Source organism: Penicillium hispanicum (assembly GCF_028827665.1).
Source record: "Penicillium hispanicum strain IBT 35686 chromosome Unknown utg000008l_segment0_segment0, whole genome shotgun sequence".
NCBI classification, from domain to species: Eukaryota; Fungi; Ascomycota; class Eurotiomycetes; order Eurotiales; family Aspergillaceae; genus Penicillium; species Penicillium hispanicum.
The window spans coordinates 3,177,936-3,205,659 of record NW_026623200.1 but is presented as its reverse complement, the minus strand read 5'-3'; the positions used below and the strand labels follow the sequence as shown (position 1 = coordinate 3,205,659).

Below are 27,724 nucleotides of genomic sequence, written 5' to 3'. Positions count from 1 at the left end.
ACTTCGCTATTTCACCTCCGGAAATGCCCCGACATCAGCAGCCAAGTTGCCCCATGAGGCCCTAACTCAGTCGAGGCTGACTGCAAATTGCAGACTGAACGCCTATTCGGGCATCCTCATCGGAATCACCCACTTGGCTCCCAGTGATCGACATGACGCGGCTGAGTTGGGGGCTGAAAGAACGACCGGCAATACCGGCCACGCCTGTCATTCGACAATGGTGACGGAAATGCTGACCAGATCTCAATAGGCCCATTCAGCTTGAATTGCCTCACGCTAGTCGTCTTCTGCAGATGTCAGGCCTGATTCCCTTTCGCCCATGACGCTGGTTGGGCCGGCTTTTAAAGGGCGAGGCCAGTCCCACCAACGCACCCCAAGAGCCCGATCTCGTTGCCCTTCTGGGGTTCCTTTCGACGGAGTGCGATGGTGTACAGAGGCAAGCCGGGTCTGGGATGTGCTCTCTGTCGAAAGCGGCGACTGGCAGTAAGTGAGTGCCCGAGAGAATGAGCGATCCGTGATTGACCACGCAGTGCGACCGGCGTCGTCCATCGTGTTCGCAATGCTTGCGGGTGAACCAAGAGTGCTCGGGCTATCGAGATCCCAACGCCCTGAGGATCCATGATCACACCCAGGAATTGGCCGTGAAAGCCCAAGCCCGACGTGCTGGCGCAAGCAAGGTGAATGCAGCAGAACAGTCCACCTCCACGGTCTCGTTACGCCCGCCCCCGATGTCAATCGATGAGCGAGCCATGTCCTACACCTTCACCTACTATGTCGGCACTGCCCAGAACCACGGCGTGCTTTTTTATGTGTTGGACTTACTGCACACGTGCCCTTCTCCGGCGCTTCAAGCCACAACCAAGGCCGTAGGCCTGGCAAGCATCTGTAGAATCCAGAACTCGCCTGAATTAAAGCGCATCGCGGGGGAAGAATATAGCACCGCTCTGCTGACGACCAACGAGGCTCTTAAAGAATCGGTCTCTGCAAAGTCCGACTCCACCTTAGCGGCTATACTGTCGCTTGGCATGTATGAGGTGAGATTTACCGATTCTAACCCCAGACTGACCTGTGCTAATTAGACCGCCAGATCATAACATGCCAGGCTTCGGATCTGATGCGTACTTGGTCGAATCATGCCAAAGGCGCGATGAAGCTTCTTGAGCTACGGGGCGTAGAGCAGTTGAGCTCGCCCACGGGGCTGGAATTGTTTACAATTGTCCGCCTACAGAATGTAAGTCCCCGTTCATTTTCAAGGCGTCCTTTTCCGGTCTAATCTGCGGTTTGCAGGCTATCAGCAACGTGTTCTTTCGTCTCCCGGGCTTCAATACGCCTGGGTTAGCAACACTGTCGAAAGTCGCGAGAGCCAAGCACGATGTATATACCCTGCCGATTGAGGAGTTCTACCAGGTACTTATCGAGCTTAACGGTCTGGCTGTCGAGGTGGATGCGGCAGAATTGGAAGACGACCCGGCCGAGAGCCTACGGTTGCTGATCGGGAAAGCCCTTTACCTCGATGCCAATCTAAGATCATGGGCTATGTCGCTGAGTCCAGCCTGGCGGTATACCGTGATCGACGATCCGTGTTCTCACTTGGGCGATAATACTGGTTTCCCTGTTTATGGGGGCAGACGCCACTTGTATCAGCGAGTCACCTTTGTGTCAATGTGGAACCATTATCGTCAATTGCGCATTATTGTCAACGAGATGATTCGGTCAATGTCTCTACGTCTGTGGAAAGCCCAAAGACCGCCTGAATGTCAGCAGACGGTATCACAATCCATTGCTATCATCAACCAGATGGCCGATGACCTGTGCACGAGCATTTCCTACTACTTCACATCGGATCAAACGAGCTTCGGGGCCGCATTACGGCTGTTGTGGCCGTTATTCGTGGCGGCAAACTGTGCGGGAACTGATCCTGCCACGAAAGAATGGATTTTGCAGGCTCTCAATATAATTGGAAGCACGACGGGTATTCAGCAAGCGATTGGCATGTCGCAACTCCTCAGGAAAGGAAACATATTGGGCATGATTCCTGGCACGAGGAAAGGAGTGAATATCTAATATTTGTATACTCACATTAGAAACCCGGAAAACCCCAAGGGTCATACCTACCTAGGAGAACGGAGATAAACGACCAGCGAAGACCTACATCGGGAATTGTCAAGGACTTACTATACTAGTTAATTCAATCTAAAAACGAAGTCTTGCCCGAAGTTTGCGCCTGTGAGCTACAAGTGCGTTTTCGTATAATCGTTGATGATAATCGAGATCCATGCAGACGTGTAGGGGGATCTTAGTGACTTCCGGCATTGATGTGGAGCATTGAATGCAAAAGAATTAATCCAGTACATCATGTAGTAAGAGTTAGTCATTTCAATCGAGAAGGGCTAGTGAATAGTAAATAGCGTGTGGACGATGCTGCATTATCGAGGCCCAGCCTTGCTAGTATATACTTCAGTATAGAAGGGGCTCTGGAAGCCATCCCCGACGATCCATATGGAAGATGCGCATACTAGTATATTCCTTTTCTTTTTTTTTCACCCTCCAGTGTCAGTTCTTCAATCCAGTCCATTCACCTGCCTACTTCTTCGCCCGGTTGATCCCTACCGACTACTTCGGCCTGGCGGCGAGTCACGTGGCGTTGCCTCCGATCAACCACTGGTCGACCGGGTTTTGATTTTTCGTGGAGGCAAATCACCGGAATCCCCTTCCAGCACGTTATATCTCTATGCGTTCTGCCTCAAATCACGCTGGTCGACTGCATTGCCTGGCTGGGGACTCTGGTGCAGACTCAACATCCGCACGATCCCACCGCGACCTCTCGAAACCTTGGAAGTCTTAAATCAATCCCGACTTTGCCACAGCATGTTTGAGGATTTCTCCTTCTCGTCGCCCTCGTCGCGACCGACCCGTCTGACGGTCGATTCGGAAGATCGACTCATGGTCGACTGCGATAGTACACTGATCTCACCCTTGTCATCACGCTGCCCATCGCCGCAGTCACATCGATTCCGCCCGCTCTCGCGCTCGCGGTCCTCGTATTTTCGCTCACAGCAGCAGCCGCCGACATCCGTGCCCTTCTCGTACGAATCAAAGCGACTCTCCATCTCGACGCTTACGCAGAAATTGCACGAACACACTCTCCGGTCGCCACGCAGTGAAAATGGGACTGAACAGGGACGTCTGGGAGATGAAGGTGGCCGACTGTCCCGATATCCAGGATACGTTCTCACACCACCGGACACCGACCACGATGAGGATGGGCTCTGCGACTCGTCGCCATCACTGTGTTCAAATCCTAGCCCGACCTCTATGCCACCGGATTTCCTGTCCCTGGATGGCGTCTCGGATGCACCCAATCAAGACCACCTCGCCGTTCGGCGGCAACGCCAGCACATCTCAGAGTTACAATGTAACCAGGGAGACATCGACGCCATCCGGCGGACCGTACTGGCCGATGACTCTTGTGTCCCAGACTACCCTCTTGACGATGATTGCCATCCCAGCTCGCTGCCGCCACGGTCCTCCCCTCGCCGGAAAGCACTGACGTTGCACCGCAGCCGGTTCGGTCCTGCAGACCCAGCCGGGGAGGCGCGTGGACGGCGGAAAAGCAGTTCGGGAGCAGTGCAGTCCCACCGCATTGACAAGAGTCACCATTCATCCCTTTCGGGCAGGGATGCTTCCAAGCGCGGCGAGCAAGGTCTGCGACGGAAGAGCATGGTGAGTGCGGCGCTGGCTTCTGTCGTGGAGCGAGGTTAAATGGGAGGCTCTCAAGCCTTTCTTATATTCGTTGTATATACTTCAAATCGATACCCGGTTTTTATAGACATGATCTTTGAAAGATTCTAGACTTGAGAACTTGCAAGACCTGACAGATTCTCAATGGATGCCATATCCTCGTCGGCGTGTCGCTTTTGTGTAACGAAAGAGAGCACGAATATATTTCCCGAGAGACAACAATAATGTCCGTTTGCACTCTATGCGAGTCAGTTAAGGTATTCTCATATTCAACCATGACTCGACCACGCCTGCTACATAGATATGCATGGTTACATGCTGATCGTAAAGAAAGACGGATACCGTGTACATATGGAACTCGCCTTGGAGTTGGTACTCTGCTTGATAGCCCCTGCATTCCAAAAAATGGAGCCAGAAGAAGCAATGCAACGACAGACTGTCAGGCGATGCACATCATCTGGCATAGCATACCAAATACCGTTGAGCATTGGACGAGTGAGATTGCATAGTTTCGACTACGACGATTATAGCCCGGGCGCAGAGGCTCAGCCGACGGCAGCGCTGCCACTCACAGCGGTTCGATCTCACCTTCATCCACCCACCAGCGTGGAAACTTCGGGGACTACAGAACCTACACACCATCGCTACTGCTACCACCGCCACTCGTGGGGGCTGACGATGCAAAGGTGAAACACTGCAGGTTTGCCCGACGGTGGCAGAGGCGATCGCGGCGATCAATCTTCACCCTCGCCCTCCATTGCCTCTTCGATGCACTCATGAATCATGCAGGTACGAGGCATTGCGCCCACGATCCATGGGACGCCGCGACCAAGAAAGCAATTGTGCCCAAAACGAGTAACTCTCACCAGGCTCTGGCCGCCAGCGATGGTCTGGAATTTCCCTGGCCCTGGAGTGCCCTGGAATCGCTGGGAATTGGCCGGGATCGCGCGCAGGTCCTAGGGAACAAAGTCAAAGTCTAGTTTGTGTGGAGCTGCTGCATCATCCATTGACAATGCTCACTACAACGCGTGGATTCTCGATTTTCTCGTTTCGCTTCCCACCCTCGCCACCGTGTATTTCCGGTGCGGACGAATCCTAGCCAACCAAGTCCCGATGGGGGTTTCAGCCCAAACCATCGCCCTCTTTCAGCCTTGACGACCACATGCTCGCTCTGCGCACCGACTGGTCGCTGTGATTCCGGGCGTGTGGACCGCAACGATGTCAAAGGGTTCCTCCAGCGGATGATTGGCCGGGGGTGGGACGGGCTAGGGTCAGACTAACATCGCGCTAAGATCAGACGAGATCAGAAGATGAGCGGGCGATCGCTAGGGCCCCATATCTGCAAGTCATTCTGTGCAATGCATCCGTCCTTTTGGACTGGGGGATGCGTCTGGAGGAGGGTAAGGGTGGCATTAGCTTTGGGCGTCCTCACACACATGGTCAGACCGACTTTTCGCCCTTTGTTGCCCAAGGTTCCTGGCCGGGTATGACGCAGTCGACTCGCCCTACATAAACGCCATTATGAATGCTGAACCACCGGTTCGCTCCAGCTGTTCCTGCCTCCAGGCGGGATCGAGACCGCCGCCGTCCTCCATTGTGGAGTATGTGGATATGTGGATATCCAGCAAGAAAAAAAAATCGAGAGTGTAATCAGAGAACTATCTAGGCACCATTGCTACTATACTTAACTACTTCCGCTCGGCCCCGAACTGCCGAGGGCATTTTATAATCGTGATTCCGGCACACTCGCTTCATTCGTTCAGCATTTCCTTATCTAACCTGCTCCTCTTGTGCCTTGCGTTGACGGTGAACGGGTAAGCTGATGCATCGCGTTGTTCCTTGCAGTTCCCGCTCTAACTGAGTTGATGTATAGAGTGCGGGCGTTCGGATCGTCGTCCGCAACGGATATGTCACCGCGCTAAATCCACTATTGGCAACACCCCCTCAAAAGAGGCCGCAGGAAACGCAATTGTGGACAGCGACAGATAAGATGGATCGAGATCTGAACTACCAGAGCGCAGAATCCATCGGGACATGGTACGACGCTGAGCTGCCGGATGGCTCGTTATTTCCCAAGGACATGGACCACGGTCATGCACCATGCAAGCCCTCCCAGCCCCTGTCGGTGGATGCAGGATCACACCCCCCTCGTTCACTGGGTATTACCGGAGCGTTATCCCTCCATGATTACCGCAAGCATCTTTCGCAATCTCCAGAGTGCGTCGTCGATCCTGTCGATCGGTCAGAGAAAACACTCAAACGGAAAACGGCGAAAAGCAATTTGGCTCGCCCTCCCGTACTATCTTCTATCATTCCTTCTTCCTCGGTGTCGGTCTCGTCATCTGTGGCATCAAGCCCTCCGCCACTATCGCCTTCATATTCACAAAGCATTGTCTCTCAGCGGAGTGAGCAAGACGAGCCCCCCAAAACACCGTTATGTATGTTGACTCCAATACCCCGCGAGAAGAAACGAAAATAATCAAATCAGAAAGCTAATTGAAAACTTACAGCTGCACTTGCACCACAGGGGCCACGAGTGCATCTTGTCTCGGAAAACGCGACCCGCCCTAGGCCGAACAGGAAGCGATTGGTGAGTCGACTGAAACATTGATAAATGCCCATCCTCCCCCTAACACACTTCCTCCAGAATACCTTCCGTGAAAAGATTCAGAGGACCGCCCAGGCTCGGGACCAGGCTCAACGTTCGCCTCTCGCCCGTCCGCAGACGTCTGACTCGATGCTGGCCGACACGCAGGCCGTTGCCACCATCTCGCACGGCGGAGCCTCCTTTGAGATCCTGAACCCGCGCAAATCTCTGGATGTGACGCGGATCGTCTCGTATATTGAGGATGTTGATGCCTGCTCCATCTTCTCTGCGGATCAGTACCGGGACTCCAAAGTCCCATCTAATGCTTTTGCTATAGAGCAAGGGCTCGACCGGTCCTCTCTTTCTCAATTCACCGATGCTTCTCTGCCATCGCACTACTCTTCTCACTCCCTTTACACCTCCCCGCCTGCGGGATATTCCACGCCGAGACAGACGGCAGATATTCCCTCGTCGTCACCCGGAGTGCACGACCGGATCCGCTCACTTTCCGATTATTCTCTTCACGAATCTAATTACTGGTCACCAGACCGTAAACACGACATGGAACGCCACGATAAACACGTGTATAATGACCTTGTTGAAGACGCAATGCACCAAAACATGAGCTCTGTCTCTGAACGCCTGGACGAAGGGGATGAATTCCCGGATCACACTTCCTCGCCTCGGTCCCCATCCTCCTCTCAGCCGACATTCTACTCGGAGGGAAGCGAAATCGGCGAGCCGGGCTCTCCCGTTTACGCCAATGGCGAGTGGTCACAGGTCGACGGACGTGACCGCGGCATCTTCTTCGAGTTGCCCCCGTCACCTTATGACCAGTACTATGAAAATACGCTCAGCCCCTACCCTCGACATGACGACCCTTACGATACCTACTACGCGAACACAATGAGCCCCTTCCCCAAAGAGCAGATCGCATACGACCCCATCTACTTCGACCCCCATGTCCAATCCGTGCTGGCCGCGGCCAATGCTGAGAACATGGGTCTCCGTGGGAACCCCGCTCGCGGGCTGGACGACCTGCAGCGGAGATTCCAGAGCTCTGTATCTCTTTCTGAAGACGGGGCCTGCAAGAGTGAAGACCGGAAGCAGTCTGTCTCTCAGCGCAAGAAACTGAGGAAGCTGTTTAGCTGGCGGTCTGGGAATTAAATGGTCATCATTTCTAAGCTGACCGGATACGATATTTGATGAGGAAATGGCGGTGTCTTTTCATTTGTATTTCTCTTCTTTTTCTTCTTCCCCTTCCTCTTCCCCCCCATTTCCTTTCTGACTTGTCTTACTGTACATTACTTCTTTCGTATCCTTTCACGGCCCTATTTTCAAAGATTGAGCCCCAGGTTACAGTTTCCAATACTGCTACATTTGAACAAGATGAGAACTTTCTGTGCCTCATTACCCATTCTTTATCTCGAGATCCAGGGGCCTTTGCCATTTTCTGGCGGGTATTCCAATTAATCTATCCCATATAAAGGTCCAGTAGCAGTAGCAGTAGGAGCAGCAGTAGTAGTTTGGGAGCCCTGTTAGACTAAAGTATTAATGTATCAGGCTTGAAAATGCTGCCCCATGATGACTGTCGACTTCAATTCGAAATGTATGTATCATCACTCCTATTCAAGACTGCAACTCGATCACTGTCTGACAAGTCACAAGCTAGTCATTGGCCCTACATACAGATGGAAGTATAGAAAACAGATACAAAGATACAAATATGGATCAGAATAGAGCTTACCTAAGATGGTCTGGTTATGGCCAGCCAAGAATGCTCCAGCAGGTGTTCCCCAGCTGTTATACTCGCCGTGATTATTGTAGATAGATATGTATGCTCATTCCGTACGGAGTAAAGTGCGCCCCGCTGTGGGACGGAGCTGACCGCCCCTCTGGGTGACCAATCAAAATGGGTTACCATCATGGAAATTCCGGAAATTCCGGAATCTTTATGACCTGGATGCCTGAGTGCCTGATAGGCTTTAGGTTATTCCGATCCATGTTCCGGAATAATGTTAAATCTACTATACACTACTGCCAGATTTAACATATCAAATACCAGCCCCCGGATACCTTTTGACCAAACTCCTTCGACCCTTTCTCTACCAATCTCAGGTGGGTACCAACTGCTCTTTCTTCCCTGTAATGATACTGCCCAAGTGGCTGGGGTTATACAGTCCCTTCGATGACCCCAGCGAGGCGCGTCCACTGGAACAAAGGCTGCCTTACGTCGAATACTGATTTTTTGCTCAACGGTTGCATTTCAAAGTAACTAGGCTAAAAGTAAAGTCTCTTGAGAGCCCGTAGTTGTTGATAGCACAGGTTCTCCATCGAAGAGCCGGCGAGAGACAGAACAATTTCCAGAAAACGTGTGTACACAACCCCGCAACCGGAGCCACCCCGAAGAAAGCACAAAGAAACGAAAAGAAACCACCGAAATTCATCTCCACGAGCTCCTCCGGCTCTGTGGAGAGCGCACCTCCAACCCCGACTCGCGGTCGGCGCAAGGGGGGGCATTCAGGCAGTTCCCCCGAGGGTTTCCGAGACCAACCCCCGAGGGAATACTGCCGTCGCCCTACACTTGCCCTGCTATCGTCAGAAACGAGATGAAACTAAAACCAAAGCAAATGGACGAAGGGTAGATACCTTACTGGCGCAGGACGGGGTACTGCGCCTCCCACCACGTCGCGATGCTGTCGACGCGGCGCCGCACACGAAGGTCGCACTTGCTGACCTCAGAGTTGCTGAACTCGCGCATGATAGTGTAAATATCAGTGGCGAGGATGTCGTCCAGCGGCAGGTTGATCCAGAGCCGGAGGGTCTCCAGCGCTGACTTCAGGTACGCCAGCAGCTCCGGGGTGGGCTCAAGGGTCTGCTCGAGCAGACCCTTGAGGTTCTTGCCAACGAAATTGACTGTGGATGAATAATATATTAGTATCTTTCATTTGGTCATCGAAGACATTAACTCAAAAGACTTACCGCTGTTGGCGAGGTTCTGGCGCACTCCCATCTCGATGAGCACGTCGGGGTTACTCGCGTCGTCAATCCACTGCCAGTCGGGGTCCAGTTCCGACGATCTATCAGATGAAAAACACGTTAGTATCTCAGTATAAACTGATGGAAAGGCATCCTCGACCGCCGAGGGTCAGGTTCCGCCTCAGTTAGCCTCGCCGCCGCTCTCCGTCCGGAGGGCGTATCATCCGCCGGGTTTCACGTACTCGGTACTTCCAGGGCAGGAGCTCATCTTGCTGGATTCTTTGATGAATGAAGAAGGTTTGGATGTGAGGATGATGGTGGAGGAGTCGCAAAAGAAGGATGGGGTGAAGAGGAGGAAAGAAGGTTGCCTCGAGTGAACTGGGGATATCACCCCGCCGTTTTTTCCGTGTGAGAGACCACCGGACCAACCGGACAACACTCTCGACGCTTGATTATGACGGAAAATAAACTTAATTATATGAACCGCGATCGGTTCGAGCTCGCCGGCGTCGCTGCGGCGTTCATATATGATGATTTCTGCCGTGGGATACGCCCAAGGTCTCGAGAGCCCGGTCACCGCTTCACGAGCGGAAAACACATATTTTTTTACCTTATTTAGAAGCTCCCAGGATGGACATTCACATTGGGATAGTCTCCGGAGCCATTGATGTCGATGGTGGCTATATTAATTCAATGTGCGGTACCTAAGGCGGCTCCGAAGCTGGCTTCATGCGGCGGTCTTGCTCTAGCGTGCTTCCTGTGATATCTCTGAGATGCCTGGATGTAGTTACAGGCTTGCTGAATGCAATTGAGACCTGGGGCTTTTCGTTGTAATATTCCCGGAGCAGAAAATGCTAGCATGATCCCGCCAAAGAGGGACAACTACCTCAAATGAACACAGCAGGGAGAATTTACAATATACGGCGGCTCTTATACAACCATAACTAGTGATTGAAAGTAAAAGAATGCGTATCAACTCGTGGAACTCTAAGACCGGACGCTTTCCCGACAAGAAGGTTCTACTGATGATGACTTGCATTGGTCCCATCGTTGGAAGAATGAGAAATAAAGCCGCAAAGTTCCAGTAGAGATAGACGGGGTTGACTATATGCGATGCCGGGCCTCAATGGTCAAGAATAGGCATGCACCCGATGCGAAAATTCCTTGTCAATATCCGCAGGGTAGCATTATCGTGGGTAGGGATATAAGAAACATGGATGCATACTAATTACTTTCCTGCGTACATGCAGCAATAATAACTTAAGACCAAACAGCAAAGAAATAGAGAGATCCCCACCTACCCCAATGATGTGGGGATTACAAAGACTGAACCCGACTTTCATACTATGTAGTATATCGGCGAATCGGCATTTTATCTATGGCGGACTTTGTCCGCTGCATCCCCCGCTCTCTTATCAGCAACAACTCCAGCGAGGAAGGTCCTTCTATAAGAGCACCTGCTGTTCCCCATGGCGGGCGCAAGTTTGCTACGTACGACTTTGACTAGGCCATTGCATCGCATCCCATCCACCCAAATAGCGAAGCCGGCATTTTCTCAACCCATCCCAAAGACCCTCTCCACCTCTTCCTATCGAGCCATGTTAACCACAGAACTGTCGGAAGCCGACGTGTCGGCTTTGAGAGCCAACAAAGAGCGATTGGCGCAAGACCTCCACCACTCCTGTCAATGGGGGTTTGGTATTCGATGGGGAGAGTGAGTCTCTACAAAGCTGTCCGCGCCGGCCAACTTAAGATTCAAGATATCGCGCGCTATACTTCGGATGGGTTGTCGAGAAATGCAACTGACAACGCTATGCTCTAATTAGGGACCCCACAGACACCGGCATGCAGCGCCTCGCTCTTTCACAAGAAGATAAAAGCGTTCGGGATTGGTTCATACAGACCATGAAAGATCTGAAGTGCAAGATTACGGTGGATGAGATGGGGAACATCTTCGCAGTCCGCGCTGGGCGTAGGACAGATGTGCCGGCGACTTTTATCGGCAGCCATCTCGATACACAGCCCACCGGAGGACGATATGATGGAATCTTGGGCGTTTTGTCCGGTGTCGAGGCACTCAAGACTATGGACGAGATGGGCCTGGAGACGGAGGGAGGTGTTGGAGTCGTCAATTGGACCAAGTATGCGGCATGGCAGACCAGATATCGTTTTCTCGGAATAGTCGCTAACATTGCTACAGCGAGGAGGGAGCGCGATTCCCGATCAGCATGATTTCGTCCGGTGTATGGGCCGAGTGCATCCCGCTATCAAAAGCGCATGGACTGAAGGAAGTGCCGACAGTAGCATCGTTGCCAACTGCTGCGTCGGACCCGGAAACGATGAAGACGGCTCTCCAAAAGATCGACTATCTAGGTAGCGTTCCTTGCTCCTACAAGACAATGCCCATGGCAGCCCACTTCGAGCTACACATCGAGCAAGGCCCGCATCTCATCTCGGCGGGCCAGCGAATTGGAGTTGTTACGGCGGTGCAGGCATACCGCTGGTTCCGACTCAACGTGATCGGACGAGATACACACACTGGGACTACTGCATTCGAGCACCGAGCAGATGCATTGTACGCCTTTTCACGCATGATGGTACGAGCTAGAGAGGTCGCCGCCGCGCGCGGGTGTCTAGCCAGCGTGGGCATCGTCGAGGCGAAGCCCGGTAGTGTCAACACGGTCCCAGGCACCGTGAGCTTTAGTTTGGATATTCGTGGCCCGGAGACCGATCTCGTTGTTGAGGTAGAGAAAGAGCTGCGCAGCGAGTTCGACGCGATTGCAGCTGCAGAGGGTGCTGGGATCGGCAAGCCCTGCCGTGTCGAATGGACACTCGACTTCGACTCGCCTGCGGTGAAGTTCCATGAGGACTGCATCGATTGTGTTCAGCAGTCCGCTCATGCCGTCGTCGCCGATGCACCTGTTGCAGATACCAAGTCACTCGTCCGGCCTATAATGAGCGGCGCTGGCCACGACAGCGTCTTCACATCGAAGCGAGTGCCGACGAGTATGATCTTCGTGCCATGCAAGGACGGGCTTAGCCATCACCCGGAGGAATTTTGCTCTGCAGACGACTGCGCGACGGGAGCATCGGTGATTCTGCAGGCCGTGGTACGATATGATCGGAAGAGGTTCGAGTAAACCAGGCTAATATACATGCGGATCAATATCAATCCACCTACACAGCGCGACATCGGAGAGGCCTAGGTAGAGAAAATCTAGGAAAAGAGGGATATTGCACTGAGTCATGAATATGCCATTAAAGACTAGCTACATCATAAAGCCAGTGACATTTAAATTTTTCTTCTTTTTTCCCTGTATCCCCAAGCCTCAGCAACGAGGGGTCAGATCGAGATGTGCCGACCGAGCAGCCCGTTTCAGAATCTCCAACGGAGCCCTACTCTGCACCGCACGCCGACAACATCAGTCCCGCAAGACGACCGAGCAGTGGATGACAGGACACCAAGACCTCCTCCCTTACTGGGGAGCGGCGCCACGGCCACGGCCGAAGCCACCACGGAAAGAAGGAGCGAACTCGCCGGGGGCACCACCCTCCTTGCCCTCCTGCTCGCGGCGGCGGTAGCCACCCTCACGGGGAGCACGGGGACGGCGCTCACGCTCCTCACCGCCCATCATACCACGGGGGGGAGCGTGCGAACGCTGCTGCTTGATGTGGGTGGCGGGGACAACCTCAGCGGGGAGGTGCAGCCACTCGCGGAGGTAGTCCAGACCCTCGGGGGTGAGGGTGTAGTAGTAGTACTGCCACGAGAACTGGGTCTTGATGTAGCCGCGGGAGTTCAGCGACTGGCAAGCCTTGATGACCTGTGGAAGGAAGGATTAGCGCCATAATTCTTCCTGTACACCAATTGGTTGTTCATAATTGAACAACAGGCACCCGTCTTACATAGAGGTTCTTGGTGTCAATATCACCGTGCTTGGGAAGGTTGAAGTCCTTCTTGGCCACGAGCACACCCTCTGGATATATCAAGTCAGTCAATCCGTCCGTTCACATAGATCGCAGTAGCCCCAAGCGCAGTCATATTGGTTGGACAATAGAAGCGGAGGGTCGACGAGGTTGCTGGTCACATACCGCGGAAGAGGTACTCGTGGATCTTCTTGCGGTCGTCCTTGGGGATAAGCCTGTGGTATTGTCAGTGGCCATTTCATGGGATGGGGCACAACAGCGTCATCTTACATTGTCGCGAGTTCCTGGCGCAATTCGGGGAATCGCTTTGACAACGCCAGAAAGAGATGGGTGATTTAAAGAACGAAGAGTGGAGCTGCGGCGCACGAGAAAAGTGCGGCCGTGAGTCCCGATCGGGTCTCGCTAGGGCTGCCACCCTAGTCACATGATACGTCCTAATTTGCTCAATGATCACCTGATCAGGTAGGTTCGCGCTGAGTCACATGCTTCTATATCATGTGACGGACAGTCTCCATCAATGAGTGCATCTTATCTGTGAACGCCACTCCAAGACTCGCTTTCAGAATCGCTGCTACCTTCACTCTTCAACCTCTCATTTCCATAGTCCAGAAGAGACGTATTCGGCGTCCCCATATCCAACATGGCGTCGTCAAATGTCAACGTCCTGCTGTCGTCCTTTCCCGGACTGTCGCTCCCGGCGACTCTCGCCTTCTCGTTGCCGTCGACATCCACCATTTCAGACCTGACAAAGAAGGTCGCCTGCTATCTCCCATCTGCGCTCTCTCTTGAGTCTCTTATCCTTACGACTACCAACAACAAGCAAGTACTCGCATCGGCCGAACCTCTACAGTCTCTTTTGGGTACCCGCAATGGCGACCCGTCTGCGCCCGCGACCCTCCTCCCCCTCCGTCTTTCGGTGCCGCTTTGCGGTGGTAAGGGTGGTTTCGGATCGCAGCTACGTGCCGCTGGTGGTCGCATGTCAAGCAAGCGCCAGCGCAACCAGGGCGACAGCAACAGCTCTAGTCGCAACCTCGATGGCCGACGACTGCGTACCGTGAACGAGGCCAAGGCCCTTGCGGAGTACCTCGCCGTGAAGCCAGAAATGGATAAGAAGGAGAAAGAAGAGCGCCGTCGTCGGTGGCAAGCCGTGGTGGACCTGGCCGAAAAGCGTCAGGACGAGATCAAGAATGGTGGCGGCAAGCAAAAGATCGATGGCCAATGGATGGACGACAAGGACGAAATGAACGAAAAGGCCCGGGAGGCTGTTCTCGCTGCGATGAAGGACGGCTCCTGGACAGATAACCTTCGTGATACAATCCTGGGTGGCTCCAGCACCAGTGCTAGTGAAGGCAGTGAAGAGGCGACGTCTTCTAGTTCCGAGGAAGATGAAGACAACAATGAAGCCGGTGCATCGTCAAGCGCGGCTGCTCCTGCGCCTGTTCAAAAACAGGCGCCCCGTCGATTCATCGGATTCGACGATGACGACGAGTTCATGAGTGACTCGGAAGATGAAGAAGAGAATGAATCGGACGTCAAGGGAAAAGGAAAGGCGCGTGCCTAAGTCTATCGCATACTTGAATCCATCAAAGGCGACTCTGTTTCACGGATTATGACGGCGTTTTTGCACGGCCACTGCTCAAGGGAATTCGAAGCGCATCTGGGTTTCAGCGTATTCTTTGTATCCATAATTTCACCAGTTTTGTATTGGAGGCCTGATTCAAAAGTCCTTCCTTGTTGCATCACTGTAAACTCCCATCTTATCCTATAAGAATCTTTTCGGATGAAACTCTGGTAGCTGGATCTGGATGGCATCATGTACGGCAGCGCAGAAAGACAGCGCGCGCTATCGATAACCGGTTCTTCGCCGCGAAAAAAGTTCCGCTCCAAGTCCGCAAACCTGCACGCCACCATGTCGCCTTGCTCTAGGGGGGCAATATCAAGGACTTTGAGGCTTGATTTATTGCGCCCTAGTTTGAATCTATGCCATCGTCAACGGACGTGCGCGTTTAAACTCCCGCTCGGCATTGCACCATCGGCGGTCTTTTCCTTACGTCGACAGACACGCAACACGCATCGGTCTCTCTCAACAACACGGCTTCAATCTCAACTCGCCACCACTCAAGATCTCACTGATGTGCTTCCTGTCTGCTGCCCTGGGTGTGGTGCTTTCACACAGACCGTCGAACCAAATGAACCGGGTTTCTACAGCAAGAGCCGCAAGCAGACTCGGAAGCTGCTAGCCTCCAAAAAAGATGCCATTGAACAAGAGAATGCAGAATCCGAGGCCAAAGACAATGCTATCACGGATGAAGAGGTGCTTGTTGATTCTTTACAACAGCAGAGAGAGGCTGACCAGTGGCCAGCTCCCAAGCCTATACATGGTAAGCTCGCGAATGCGCCCGTTTTTCCTAAGCTTTGCTAAAGAATTATCTAGAGCATGCAGCGCTACCGGAGGAGTCTATCTCCCCTACCCTTCATACCCTTGAGTCTCGAACACGAACTGCCCATGTCTGCGATCGCTGCCATGACCTCATACACCACAACAAGGCGGTCTCTGCTCCCAAGCCAACGATCTTTTCTATCCAAGAGTTTCTGAAAGAGTCGCCTTACAAGAACAATCGGGTATACCATATCATCGACGCTGCTGACTTCCCCATGTCCCTTGTGCCTCGCATTCATGCGGCGCTAGAAGTGCAAGGACAACGCTCGCGCAACCGACGTTCCCCAACGGAGAAGTACATTGGCGGGAGAAAATTGCCAACACTCAGCTTTATCATTACACGCTCTGACTTGCTGGCCGCAACAAAGGAGCAGGTGGACTCTAAGATGGAATACGTTCGCTCCGTGCTCCGCACCGCCCTGGGAAGAACCGGCAAGGATGCTCGCTTAGGCAATGTGCATATGATCAGTGCACACCGTGGCTGGTGGACCAAACAAGTTAAGGAGGATATTCGAGAACACGGAGGAGGTATCTGGGTGGTTGGCAAGGCGAACGTGGGCAAAAGCAGCTTTATTGAGGCCTGTTTCCCCAAGGACTCTAGAAGTCTCGAGAACATGGCCGAGTTGATCGAACAGCTACGCGAGGAGAACGAAATTCCGAATCAGAGAGAAGCGTCTCTTTTTGATCCCGAGAGTCTTCTGCCACCAGCACCTCGTGAGGATGTGTTTCCCGTGCTTCCGGTTGTGTCCTCTCTGCCGGGAACGACTGTATCGCCCATTCGCATTCCATTCGGCCGTGGGAAGGGCGAAGTGATTGATCTGCCGGGTCTCGAGCGTAGCCAACTCGAAGATTATGTGCAGGATCAACACAAGCGCGATCTCATCATGACCAAGCGGATTAAACCAGATCGCTGCACTCTCAAGCCGGGGCAATCCCTTCTCCTTGGTGGTGGCCTTGTTCGCATCACTGCAGTGAATCCGGAGCACACTGTCCTGGCTGCCTGTTTTGTCCCCATCGAGTCCCATGTCACGAAAACAGAGAAGGCGATTGAGATGCAGACCGAACAAAAAGCGTACCCGGGGACTGTCCTCATGAAGGAGGGCACTGGGGGAATCATGTCTTCTGCTGGGAAGTTTGACCTCAAGTGGGATATCACCGAGTCGAATCTTCCTAGCACGGTTGCTAAGGCTGTGAAGGACAAAGGAATTCCCATTCCTCCACTGCCATATCGTGTGATGTCCACAGACATCTTGATTGAAGGCTGCGGTTGGGTCGAGCTCAGCGTGCAAGTGCGTGCGAAGCGCAATTCAGAGGCTGAATCGACCATCTATCCTCAGATCGAGGTATTCACGCCCAAAGGAGAGCATATTGGGTCACGACCACCGATGGAATGTTGGAATTTCATTGCGGAGAAACTGAAAGCAGATCGGCGCAAGCGACCACGCTCAAGGTACCGATACAGATGATACCTTGGGCTTGTAAACGAGGTCTCTGCCTGAATTGGCCACTGTACACTACAATATCTAGCATAGCGACTGGCGTTTCCAATCTTGGGTAACGCTGTATAAATATACCAATCTCCATTATTCTCATTACTTTCACCCCTCGATGACGCTACTCCCAACCCCCTGTTGAGATCTGGCGCTGTCCTGGGGGTCCCCACGGCGGTGGGGAACTCACTTCGCGCAACACCAGCTAACTTCGTCTTTCGCCTGCGCCTACGTCGTCTATAGCAGCCACGAAAATCGCCACACTTGCCATGTTGTCTTCTCGTGGATTCCGAAATGTTCAGGAACTGGGCCGTCCTTGGCGATTCACACCAACCCCCGACTATGACCCTGAATCAAACCCCACGGGGCTGATCTCGTTCGGCATGGCCGAAAATGTAGGTGCATGCCAGACCCGATCTAATGCAGGTCTGACTTTCGGATAGAGACCGATGAGAGCAGAAATAGTCAAGTACATCAATGACAAGGTTTCCATGCCACAGAGAGCGCAGAATTAGCTCCCATGTCTGACTTGTTCCCAGATCACCTTCACAACGGACTCGGTCAGCTACCGCTCAAGCGCAACCATTAATGCCCGGCTACCAGGTGTCGCTGCTGCTCATATGAATAAATTGTTGAGACCTCATGATCCTATTCAGCCGGAACATGTCTTTGTCGCTGACTCTCCAACTTCCCTGGGCAACATGCTTGGGTACAACCTGGCGGAACGCGGGGAAGCCATTCTTGTCAATCGGCCAGTATACGGTCGCTTCGAGCTAGACTATGGCGTTGAAGCGGGCGTTGAAATCTTCTACGCCGATACCACCACAGAGGAGGTCTTTCACCCTGACGCAGTGGCGAAATATGAGGAAGCTTTGCTGGCAGCCGAGAAGCGAGGACTGAAAATTCGAGCGGTGCTTCTGGTCAACCCCAATAATCCCGTTGGTGAGTCTTGTCTTCGTGGATGAACTCAACTCTCTCGCAAGCACTTGCGACAATATACTTACGGGACCATCTGTGCCAGGTCGCTGCTATCCGGCCAATACGCTCAGACATATTGCCCGGTTCTGCGAAAAGCACAGACTCCACCTCATTAGCGATGAGGTTTATGCGTCGTGTGTATTCGACACTGGTGATCCTAGAGCCGTGCCATTTAGCTCAATTCTATCCTTAGACTTCCAGGGACTGATCGACCCGAGCTTAGTGCATGTTTTGTATGGGTTCAGCAAGGTAAGGTCGTCCTGCAGCCCTGACAGATTGCCGACTCACCTATTTACTACTCTTAGGACTTCGCCTCTGGGGGCCTGCATCTCGGATTTCTGGTGACCCAAAATGAGCAGCTTCGTCAAGCATGCAAGATGATTCTGTGAGAAGACCCTCCCGTTGATCAAAACACACCAGCTCCAACAGGGCCATATCCTATCGATTCTTTGTAAATCGACCACGTATTCTGACTTTTGTCACTTTTTGTGTTGATAGGAGACTCCATGGGCCCTCTCAAGCAGCCGTTACGATCGGAACAGCCATTCTGGAAGACCAAGACTTCGTGTCCAGATTCACAGCCCAATCAAGGAGAAGTTTGGCCGCAGGCTATCAGCTAGTCACTTCGACCTTGGACCGAGAAGGTATCAACTACATCAAAGGAGGGTAAGTCATCAATCTACCCTTATGGGCAACCTTTACAGAATGGGTGATAAACAACGACTGATCTTTCTCCAGAAATGCAGGTTTCTTCATCTACATCGATCTATCGCCTTTCTTACCCGCGAGCAAGGAGTCACTCCGGGAGCAAGAGTTTGCTCTAGCGCAGAAGTTCGTTGAGGCTGGCGTTTTCCTCCATCCTGGCGAGGAGCATGGCAAGGAGGCAGGATGGTTCCGGCTGGTGTTCTCGCACGATGAAAAGACACTAAAAGAAGGACTGAGAAGGTGAGTTTGAATTGGAATGACTGTTTTCTTCCATTGCAAAGAGAAGCTAACAAGGCGCTATCAAAATAGATTGCTGAGTGTCTTAAGGCCTGTTTCGGCCTCGTAAAATCCTTGCTTTGTATGTATCTAGATACTTAGTCGATCTCGAGCGGTTTAGCCTCTGGGTCTGGCCTGTAAGCAATTATCTGATTTTCTGCCCTGTTCATTTAGGATTGTTCTAGAATTGTGTACGCTGCTCGTGATTTTAACATCCTGTCCTTTAAGCTCCCTGCTTGCACGAATATCTCTTTTATCTCATTATGCTTGTCATATTCTGCCAAACTACTCGGTACATGACTGTGAAACTGGAACATTTATCGAAGGAGGTAATACCAATATCGATTCCCAAAGGTCGCACTAGCCAGGGGACAATGCAATAGGGCTAGTTTAGTTATACACGTAGGATAAAGTGATTTGTATAGACTGATGTGATTGGCCATTTGGGAAGTGGGTCGGAGAAGAGTTAGTCCGAAATATCCGCTTTGTTCCCCAGGCAGGAACGATAGTGCAGCGGTCTAATCGCCTCTGGTTGGTGAGAGCGGTGTGGATTGGGGGGCTGAAATGTTAAATTCCTTCGTGCCTGTCGCTTTTTGCTGGTCCCCGAATCAATTCACGGCGGGGGAACTTTTTTTCTTTGTTTCTCTCTTCTAATTCATGACGTTTATGTATACCTCGATACTATCGGGAAGCTAACCCTACAAGGTTGGAAGGGCTGCTCGAGACTTGACGCCAAGGAGCAGCACAGAATGAACAAAGGTGACTGAGACAGTATCTAAGACCTAGTCTCCCCCTCTGGAAGCCGTGATCAATGTCGCTCTTGTCCAGTATTATATATCTTCAGAACTATTTTGAAAGCGCAGCCGTAGTTCCTTTTCATACATCTTTTTATCTTTCAGCTTCTCTACTATGACATCCTCTGTGTCCACAGCCCAATACTGAGACACGATTCTTGAGAATTCGGATGGATCAGCACTGTGAGAAGCTGCGAATCTCGGCTGGATATGGTCACAGAATATGTTGAATAGACCCTTGAGACTGTCCAAGGCTTGGAAATACCAAAAGTTCCCGATTTTCCAGCCGTTCCGCATAATATTGGTCCGATACGAGTTGCTATTGAATAGAGGCGGGAGGCGCATCTCCTCCTCCTCAAAAACCTTTGTGAATTGGTCGTGTTCTTTGCTGAAAGTCTCAAGGTGTTCACCGAGAATGTTGTCTGCAGTACGACCGGTCAGCCAGTACGGAGGGCGCAATGACTCTGCTGGAAGTGAGCATGCCCACTCAAGGTCGACTAGATATTTGATCTGCCATTGACTGTCGACAAAGATGTTGCTCGGATGTAGGTCTGTGAGTTTGTAGAAAAATGGCCCTTGGCGGAGCTCTCGGTCGGTGAAGTGAGGAAGAAGCGTTCGCATGATGCTTAGGTTCGCTATCTGGGCACGTCCGTCCTCCTCATCATACATAGAGTTAGGCTGATGCCGTATACGGCTGTCATGACAAGACAAAATATCAAGATAGTAGGAATCAGTCGATGGATAAGTCAAATCACGGCCAATATTAGTTGGGATGCCCGCATTTTCCAACTGATGAAGGCGGAGAGTGAGCGGCCGATTGGAAAGTTGCAATACCCCATTTGAGTCTATAGTCCAAGATCCTATTCGGGGTAATGGACATTGGCTCAATGAAAGCATAATGCGAGATAGGTCCCGGTACAAGTTGGCTGTTTTCTCGGGCTGGTGTGGAAACTTGTTCCATGTGTCGGATAGCATCTGGATCCCCGGCTCATCGATATAATCCATTATCAAATAGCCGTGCTCTAGCACCTGTCGACGACAATGACTTATGTATGGGCAAGATAATGGAAACCCTAATAGCCATGACACGTGTCGCTTGAGGTACCAAATCATCCTGGTCATGACCGGCATAAGTTCGGGTCTGGTAAACTGCGAGAAATGATGATCAGTATCAAGTTGAAGACCGTTATATACTCTGATAGCATACAGTCTGACCCCCAGCAAACCCAAATCCCCAAAGGCGAGGGAGTGGAATATCAGGACAATGTTGTCGTATCCAAATAAAGGTGGCGGCTTCACAGCGGAGTTTCTCATCGGCGTTTCCAGGGTAGCTTGATTCTCCGATTTTATATGGTAGAGGGAATCGAATGAGGACTCGCTTTGCTGGAAAATTGGTCCAGTTTTCGACATAGACCGGGATGCAAACGTTGAAGCTGCCATGTATCCACTCCCTCACTTCTCCCAGGCGACATTGAATAAATTGACCAAGTCCTAGGTGATCCGAAACCATCGCCGCAATTTCGTTGCGATGAGTATAGAGAAATAGAAAAAAGTTCATGCGTGAATCCGGGTAAGACACGTCGAGAAGCACGTCCTCTTCCTGCTCAAGCGCATCATCTAATGTGATAGAGCCCCGAAGGAGTGGGAGGGTTAAGGCTTGACCTGCCATCAGAGCGTAGTAGGGAGGTCTCCCTAAGTAGAACCAGAGGCACAAGCCCTCACTCTTCTAGAAAAGAATGTAAGGAGACAGAAGATGTTAATTGCGCTCGCACAGTCGTTGGCTGAGCTTGATGAATGTCTTAAGGGGTTGAGGTCGTCAAGTGTCCTTGATCACATGACTGCGCGTGTCTATTTCCAAGGTTGAGGATGTTGCAAGAGCGATGAAAAGATCTCGCAATCGGATGAGACGGTGTTGTAGCTGATATCGGAGAAAGTCAAAGCATTAATGGGCGTTGGGAGAGGGAAGGGGAAACACGAGGCAAAGGATGCAAGACCTCTATATTTTCTGCCTGGGGCATCAACAATGTAAGTGTGTGACTGGAACTATCAGCATCAACCTCTCGCAGTCAGAGGTATACAGTGGCAATTCCTCTTGCTTTATACAGTGGTCTTTGTTGACCCAAACCGTCATCTAACTGCGAATCTTTGACCCCAGAAGGACCTAGGTAGTGTTGGCTATAAACTTAGGCGTTAAGAGCTGAAATGCCTAAGCATTAACATTACATATCGATGGCTCTTGATCCTAAAGTCAAGCATAACTAGGAAATAGTGAATGGGAAAACTATAGAACCATGAAAATGCATTTATTCTTTTTTTTAGCATAAGCTCATCAAGCATGACTCTTAACATAGACAAAGGGAAAGAAAATGCCCTATTCCTAAGCCCAGCAGCAGAGCAACATATCTACTCGGCAAGATTGGTGAACTGGTAGGTGGGCTGACCAGGCACAGCATTCTCAGCCGTAAGACCCTCCTTCTTCTCGCCGGTACCAAGGACCTCACCAGTCTTACCGCCCTCGTCGACGGCAATGACCTCGACTTCTCTATAGCCAGAGATACGCTTCAGACCACCAACCATCTCGGAAAGGACGGCAAACTCATCGAATGGCAGCTTGCGCTCGAAGACGGTGTTCGGAGCCTCGCGGTTCTGCACCAGACGGCGCTTCAGACCCTGGACGAAGGGCATGGCCTTCTTCATCTCACCGAGCTTGCCAACCTTCGCGTTGAGCTCCTTCTCGTTAATGGAGATGTTCAGTGCATCGAAAGCCTCGCGCACCAAGTCAATGTACTTTTCCTGCCAGACGGGGTACTTCTTAGCGGCGTAGATGGTAAGCTTCTTGGGCTTGCGCGGATCGAACGCCAAGGCCTTGCCCTTGGACAGACGCTTGGCAAACTGGCCCTCCGAGGAGAGGATGCTTGAGGAGGTACCGCGGACATAGGCCTGGGCCGCGGTGAGCTCCGGAGAGGGCTCCGGCACGGTGGGGAACTTGGCAAAATGGATTGACTCGGGCTGGAGGTAGATTAGTTTGAGTTTCTTGAGCGGAGAGGTGGACATAGACTTACCTTCTTGAGAAGCTCGAGCCACACGTATTCAGCCCAGTGAGGAGCAATAGGAGCCAGCAGCAGAGCTTGCAGCTCGACATAGCGCAGGACAATTTCTTTGTGCATGCCAACACCAGCAGCGGTAGCGGCCTCACGGTAGGTATCACGGGCAGAAGTGAAGTCATAAAGACCAGACTTCAGGGCAAGCTTGAAGTTAGTGCTAAAGAGAGGAAATAGTTAGTTGGGAGTATATGGCAAGGGGTGGGATCAATCTTACTCCTGGTAATGCTTCTGGGTCTCACGGACCAGACTGTTGAGCTCATTGTCAAACAGCTTGTCGGAGAAGGCATCAGCAGGGCCAGTGCGTAGGGTCTCGTCCTTGGTGACTTCCTCAATCCACTCCTTCAGGGTAAACAGACGCAGGATGTTGCTGTTGGCCACAGTCTCCTCGAAATTGGCATCCTCGATGCTGTCACCGGCATCGGCGAAAGCGATACGGGTAGCATCGGCACCGAACTTGTCGACGGCATCCTTCAGGGTGAGGAAGTTACCAGTGCTCTTACTCATCTTATCACCGTTGAGAAGCAAATGGCCGTTAGCGCGAACACCGCGGGGCCAATACTCCGGCGGGAAGAGAGCGACGTGGATGTACAGGAAGAAGGTCAGGTGGTTCTGAATCAGATCCTTGCCAGACACACGGACGTCGAGAGGGTACCAGTACTCAAATTCACGGCGCATCTGCAGGAGAGCGTCCTTGTTGATACCACTCTTGGAGATCAAATCGTCGCTGATCTCCCGGCGGGTGAAGATGTAGTCCCAGACCTCGTCGATCATCTGGTCGGCCTTGACGTCCAGAGGGCCGGTGGTCTTACCATACCGGTCACCGTGCAGGAGGTGGGCGATAGTGTAGTAAGCCATGTAGACAGTGCTGTCACTCAGAGACTCAACCAAGAACTGAGTATCCCAGGGCAGCTTCGATCCAAGACCGTAGGTACGAGCACAGGCCCAGCGGTTGAGCCAGCTCAGGTTCTTCTCAAAGCCGTTCTTTGTTTCAGAGGCATAGGTGTTGAGGGTGTTAACGACGTGGCCCAGGGTGGTCTTCTGCCACTCAGCGTCATTCTCGCCGTAGTTCAGGAACCACTGGCCGAGGTATGCAACAACGCAGTCGTCTCCACTGCGGCTGACAACCTTACCCATAGGGTCAGCGAAGGGGAAGGCATCACCGCTCTCGTATAGGGCCTTGCGGATCTTGTCCTTGACAGCACTGACGGGCTCACCCTTGAATTCACCGACAATCATGGTGCCCTTGTAGAAGCCCTCCAGGTAAGCCAGCTCCTTGGCCTGCGCCAGCTGGTTCACATCCTTGGGGGAGTTAATCTTCAGCTGCTTGACCAGAGTAGGGGCAGTAAGGTTGCCATAGGTAGGGGTCTCAATCAGTGGATGAATCTCCTTCTCGGCCCACTCCTTCTTGATTCCATAGAAATCGGACTTCTTGATCAGGTCCATCAGGGTGGCATAGTCATCAGGGCTGTCTGAGGGCACGGAAGTAACGACACCGGTGCCCTTGGCCGCTGAGACGCCATCCATGGGCAGGATATAGACACCCTCAGTGTGGAAGGACAAAGGAGCGTTGATCAGGGTACCGACGAAGGCAGAGCCAGGAGCCTCGAGGACAAGCGGGAGCTCGTCCTGGGTCTTGGGGAACTTCTCGCTGAAAAAGTGACCCTGGAATGCCATGTTCCAAGCAGCACGCTTGGTAACGACGACATACTCTTTTTCCTTGAGCTTGAAGAGACCGTAGTTGATCTTGGGTCCGACAAAGCAGTTGGTCTGACCGTACATGGTCTCGGGGCGCAGGGTAGCAGGAACGAAGTAGACCTTGGCATCTTCCTCAACCTTACCCTTCACAAGCTCCGCAAGCTGGGGCGACCATTCCTTCACCTGGAGCTTCAGAGCAGTATACTCCTGGGGTCCAATACCCTCACCCTCGGTACGGTCGTGGTCCATACAAGGTTGGCCATCCTTGGGCGAGTAGATGGTGTACCGATTGCCGTACATGATCTTACCAAGTTCATGCAGACGGTTCATCTGCCAGCGCACGAAAGCATCGTAGTAGGGGTTGGCATCGGTGGTAACGAACTGTCTCCGCCAATCCACGCGGGCACCCATACTGTCGAGGTCGCGGATAGCGAGAGGCGGGAAGTGGTGAAGCCAGTGGTTGGCATCGGCGAATTTATGAATGTCCTCCAGAGGAACACCAATTGCCAGCATGATCTGGAACTGGTACTTCATCTTCACGGTCTTGGCGGCGGCCTTGCTCTTCTTGCCGGAGAACTTCTCAGCTTCAGCCTTGACCTCCGGCTTGACCTCCTGTGTAGGAGCAGCGGGAGCGCTCGCCTCTTGCTCCTCCTTGTATTCCTCGAAGTTCTGACCGAACAACTTGACCTCATCGGCCAGCTTGTCGGCACAGGCCTTGATGGGCATGCCGGTGCAGTGGAAACCCAGAGGGAAGAGAGCACGCTTGCCCTCCATACGGGCGAAACCGGTCATGAACTCGACCTTGCTGGCAGTGAAACTGTGACCAGCATGCAGAGTACCGTTCATGTAGGGGTATGCCATGGTACCGAAGAACTTGGGGTGCTTCTCACGTAGCTCGGCGGGGGTCATAGAGCCCTGGGGCACCTCGGCGAAGGAGGGCGCGTCGACCTCGAAGACCTTGTTGGCCTTCCATTGCGCCTGGTATTTCTTCTCAATTGCGATCAGAGAGTCACGCTTCTCGGTCTGGGAGGGTGGGTTCGGTCAGCATCTGCCATAGCACCAAAAAAAAATCCCGATGGAGGGGGAGGGACAAAGCAACATTTTCCAATTTCAGGGTATTCTTGGTGCTGTTGCTCGGGTCGAGCGCAGCGGATGCCGCAGCGGCTGCCATGATGATCTCGCAGGAAATACCCTGATTGCAAGACTGCCGAGGGGCAGGGAATAAAGATCGCGGGGCCCGTATAAAATCGCTTTGCCGTTGTGAGTCAAAATGGTAATACCGGTGTATTGTGTATCTTACAGCACGTGCTTTGATACTATCCATGGCAAGTGAGAAAGAACATGAGGTAGAGAGAGCTAGGACGGGGAGATGGGCCAAGTCATAGATCTTCTCTCTAAATAAATCCATCAGCTATTATTCGCTACGTGTAGAAAATATAGTCTCAGATGGGAAGACTGAGGCTGTACTCCAGCACCAAGTAGACGCATCACGTGATTGATATCACGGAGCAACTTTGCGGTGCCAAAGTTTCCGCGATCAATCTCCCCGGATCAACGACATCGCGCCCTGATCCCTTGTGAAGCTTCTGTGCAGGGCCAATCCTACTCTGAATCTGCAGCTACCCCTTTTCTGTCGGTCTCAGATATTCCCACGCCAGGACTAGCCGCTGCGCGGCACAATTTGCAACCATGGTGAACCTCTTCAAGCGAATGCGGAAGCTGAAGACAGTAAGTAATCCTAGTTGGATGCCCCATTGTCCTCGCGGTAGCATCTGGACAGCTCTTTGATAGCAATGGCTGACTTTTGCGCTTTCTCCTTGCTTGCAGAGGGTATTTACTCCCATTTTTCCCTGTCGAATAACCCCCGAACCTATAATTCTCGACACTATTCAACTTTTCGACAACCCCTAATACCCGGATCAACGTGGACAACTTGTGAACACCTCAGAAAGCTAATACTATGATCGTTCAGATCCTCGACGTCCGAGTCGGCACCGGTGCCGCCATCTTCCCCAGCCTAGCCACAGCCACCAAGGAATTCCCAGCCGTGACCCGACTGCATCTCACGTACGCCCGCAAAATCTACGGCGGCCACCAAGGAGCGCGGCATTTCTGGCGCAACTGCCTCCCACGACTGAAGTACCATAACCCGGGCGTGCGGATGACAGTACAACAAACCGCCGAGCAAGAAGGCCCGGCGGCATTGACGATCTACTTTGCGGAGCGGGTGGGCAGCACGGCGAACGCGATCGCGGGCTCGAAACAGATTACCGACAAGCACGCGCCGGCTCCGGAGACCGACGAGAAGACCGCCGTGGTGGACGTGAAAGGCCTCAGCTTCGAGGAGATCTGGAGTCGGGTGCAGGCGTCTACCGGCGCGGAGGAGATCACTGCCAGCCCCGAAGACCAGGCGGAAGCGAAGAGGCTGGCCGATATTAGTGCCAAGGCTGTCAAGGACCGGGAGCGGATACAGGCCATGCGGCAGGCGAAGAAGGATCAGGAGCGGATGCTGGCTGAGGCTCGGGGTGAGGTGGAGAAGCTGAAGCAGGTGTAAGATATCCCTGTCTGTTCTGACATTTTCGTCTGGCTTCTCTTGTTGTACCCCGTTATGTGGATTGTCGAGAGAAGGCCACCTGTAGCATAGCATATTTATTGTTCTCCCCCCTGCACGGTTATGTATTTCATGGGATGTTTATTTTTTGGTGGGTTCGAAACACAGAGAAAAGGCGTATTGAATTTACTTAGAATTGTCATGACAAGTCTCGTCGCTGGGACTGGTATCGATAGAAAGCGAAATAACCTCGAACAAGTAAGAATACATGCGCTGGTCTAGCCATCAACGGAAAGTAAATGCAACGAAGGTCATGAATATCACACATAAGCTGATAATGGAGCCAATTGCGAACCGAGATCCAAGACGGAACGTTAATGGGGCAATATACATCATCAGAAGAAAACGACGAGACACTACAGTTGGTCTCATTGGCAAGGGAAACGTCTTGCCATGAATG

General features: G+C 52.3%; 12 protein-coding genes across 12 annotated transcripts; 8 read left to right on the top strand and 4 right to left on the bottom strand.

Moving 5' to 3' along the window:
- Positions 1-423: 423 nt before the first annotated feature.
- N7459_010008 (Zn(II)2Cys6 transcription factor) lies at positions 424-2,064 on the top strand (the record flags this gene model as incomplete). Its single annotated transcript, XM_056949176.1, has 4 exons — positions 424-483; positions 531-1,034; positions 1,088-1,231; positions 1,288-2,064. 4 exons carry the CDS (start codon positions 424-426, stop codon positions 2,062-2,064), a joined length of 1,485 nt encoding a protein of 494 aa, XP_056796401.1.
- Positions 2,065-2,868: 804 nt separating this feature from the next.
- On the top strand, positions 2,869-3,762 carry N7459_010007 (uncharacterized protein; the record flags this gene model as incomplete). The annotated part of the gene is made up of 1 exon (XM_056949175.1): positions 2,869-3,762. One exon carries the CDS (start codon positions 2,869-2,871, stop codon positions 3,760-3,762), a length of 894 nt encoding a protein of 297 aa, XP_056796400.1.
- Positions 3,763-5,177: 1,415 nt separating this feature from the next.
- Positions 5,178-7,495, top strand: N7459_010006 (oxidoreductase, short-chain dehydrogenase/reductase family; the record flags this gene model as incomplete). The annotated part of the gene is made up of 5 exons (XM_056949174.1): positions 5,178-5,225; positions 5,292-5,342; positions 5,615-6,179; positions 6,252-6,331; positions 6,389-7,495. The coding sequence occupies 5 exons, from the start codon at positions 5,178-5,180 to the stop codon at positions 7,493-7,495; spliced, it is 1,851 nt and encodes a 616-aa protein (XP_056796399.1).
- A 1,483-nt stretch (positions 7,496-8,978) lies between these two features.
- On the bottom strand, positions 8,979-9,575 carry N7459_010005 (uncharacterized protein; the record flags this gene model as incomplete). Its single annotated transcript, XM_056949173.1, has 3 exons — positions 8,979-9,244; positions 9,311-9,408; positions 9,550-9,575. The coding sequence occupies 3 exons, from the start codon at positions 9,573-9,575 to the stop codon at positions 8,979-8,981; spliced, it is 390 nt and encodes a 129-aa protein (XP_056796398.1).
- A 1,201-nt stretch (positions 9,576-10,776) lies between these two features.
- N7459_010004 (M20 family metallo-hydrolase) lies at positions 10,777-12,447 on the top strand (the record flags this gene model as incomplete). The annotated part of the gene is made up of 3 exons (XM_056949172.1): positions 10,777-11,021; positions 11,134-11,448; positions 11,508-12,447. The coding sequence occupies 3 exons, from the start codon at positions 10,777-10,779 to the stop codon at positions 12,445-12,447; spliced, it is 1,500 nt and encodes a 499-aa protein (XP_056796397.1).
- Positions 12,448-12,783: 336 nt separating this feature from the next.
- Positions 12,784-13,758, bottom strand: N7459_010003 (40S ribosomal protein eS10; the record flags this gene model as incomplete). The annotated part of the gene is made up of 5 exons (XM_056949171.1): positions 12,784-13,128; positions 13,211-13,281; positions 13,397-13,446; positions 13,502-13,536; positions 13,738-13,758. 5 exons carry the CDS (start codon positions 13,756-13,758, stop codon positions 12,784-12,786), a joined length of 522 nt encoding a protein of 173 aa, XP_056796396.1.
- A 113-nt stretch (positions 13,759-13,871) lies between these two features.
- Positions 13,872-14,792, top strand: N7459_010002 (telomere maintenance SDE2 family protein; the record flags this gene model as incomplete). Its single annotated transcript, XM_056949170.1, has 1 exon — positions 13,872-14,792. The coding sequence occupies one exon, from the start codon at positions 13,872-13,874 to the stop codon at positions 14,790-14,792; it is 921 nt and encodes a 306-aa protein (XP_056796395.1).
- A 252-nt stretch (positions 14,793-15,044) lies between these two features.
- On the top strand, positions 15,045-17,137 carry N7459_010001 (uncharacterized protein; the record flags this gene model as incomplete). The annotated part of the gene is made up of 2 exons (XM_056949169.1): positions 15,045-15,612; positions 15,666-17,137. 2 exons carry the CDS (start codon positions 15,045-15,047, stop codon positions 17,135-17,137), a joined length of 2,040 nt encoding a protein of 679 aa, XP_056796394.1.
- A 293-nt stretch (positions 17,138-17,430) lies between these two features.
- On the top strand, positions 17,431-19,088 carry N7459_010000 (uncharacterized protein; the record flags this gene model as incomplete). The annotated part of the gene is made up of 6 exons (XM_056949168.1): positions 17,431-17,556; positions 17,701-18,103; positions 18,183-18,388; positions 18,445-18,524; positions 18,638-18,805; positions 18,878-19,088. 6 exons carry the CDS (start codon positions 17,431-17,433, stop codon positions 19,086-19,088), a joined length of 1,194 nt encoding a protein of 397 aa, XP_056796393.1.
- An 862-nt stretch (positions 19,089-19,950) lies between these two features.
- On the bottom strand, positions 19,951-21,640 carry N7459_009999 (uncharacterized protein; the record flags this gene model as incomplete). Its single annotated transcript, XM_056949167.1, has 3 exons — positions 19,951-20,943; positions 21,020-21,063; positions 21,109-21,640. Coding segments are annotated over 3 exons (1,569 nt in total), but the record flags the coding sequence as incomplete, so codon positions are not given.
- A 677-nt stretch (positions 21,641-22,317) lies between these two features.
- N7459_009998 (leucine--tRNA ligase CDC60) lies at positions 22,318-25,884 on the bottom strand (the record flags this gene model as incomplete). The annotated part of the gene is made up of 4 exons (XM_056949166.1): positions 22,318-22,923; positions 22,977-23,175; positions 23,233-25,736; positions 25,813-25,884. The coding sequence occupies 4 exons, from the start codon at positions 25,882-25,884 to the stop codon at positions 22,318-22,320; spliced, it is 3,381 nt and encodes a 1,126-aa protein (XP_056796391.1).
- Positions 25,885-26,402: 518 nt separating this feature from the next.
- Positions 26,403-27,267, top strand: N7459_009997 (mitochondrial 54S ribosomal protein mL61; the record flags this gene model as incomplete). Its single annotated transcript, XM_056949165.1, has 2 exons — positions 26,403-26,441; positions 26,686-27,267. 2 exons carry the CDS (start codon positions 26,403-26,405, stop codon positions 27,265-27,267), a joined length of 621 nt encoding a protein of 206 aa, XP_056796390.1.
- Between the last annotated feature and the right edge of the window lie 457 nt (positions 27,268-27,724).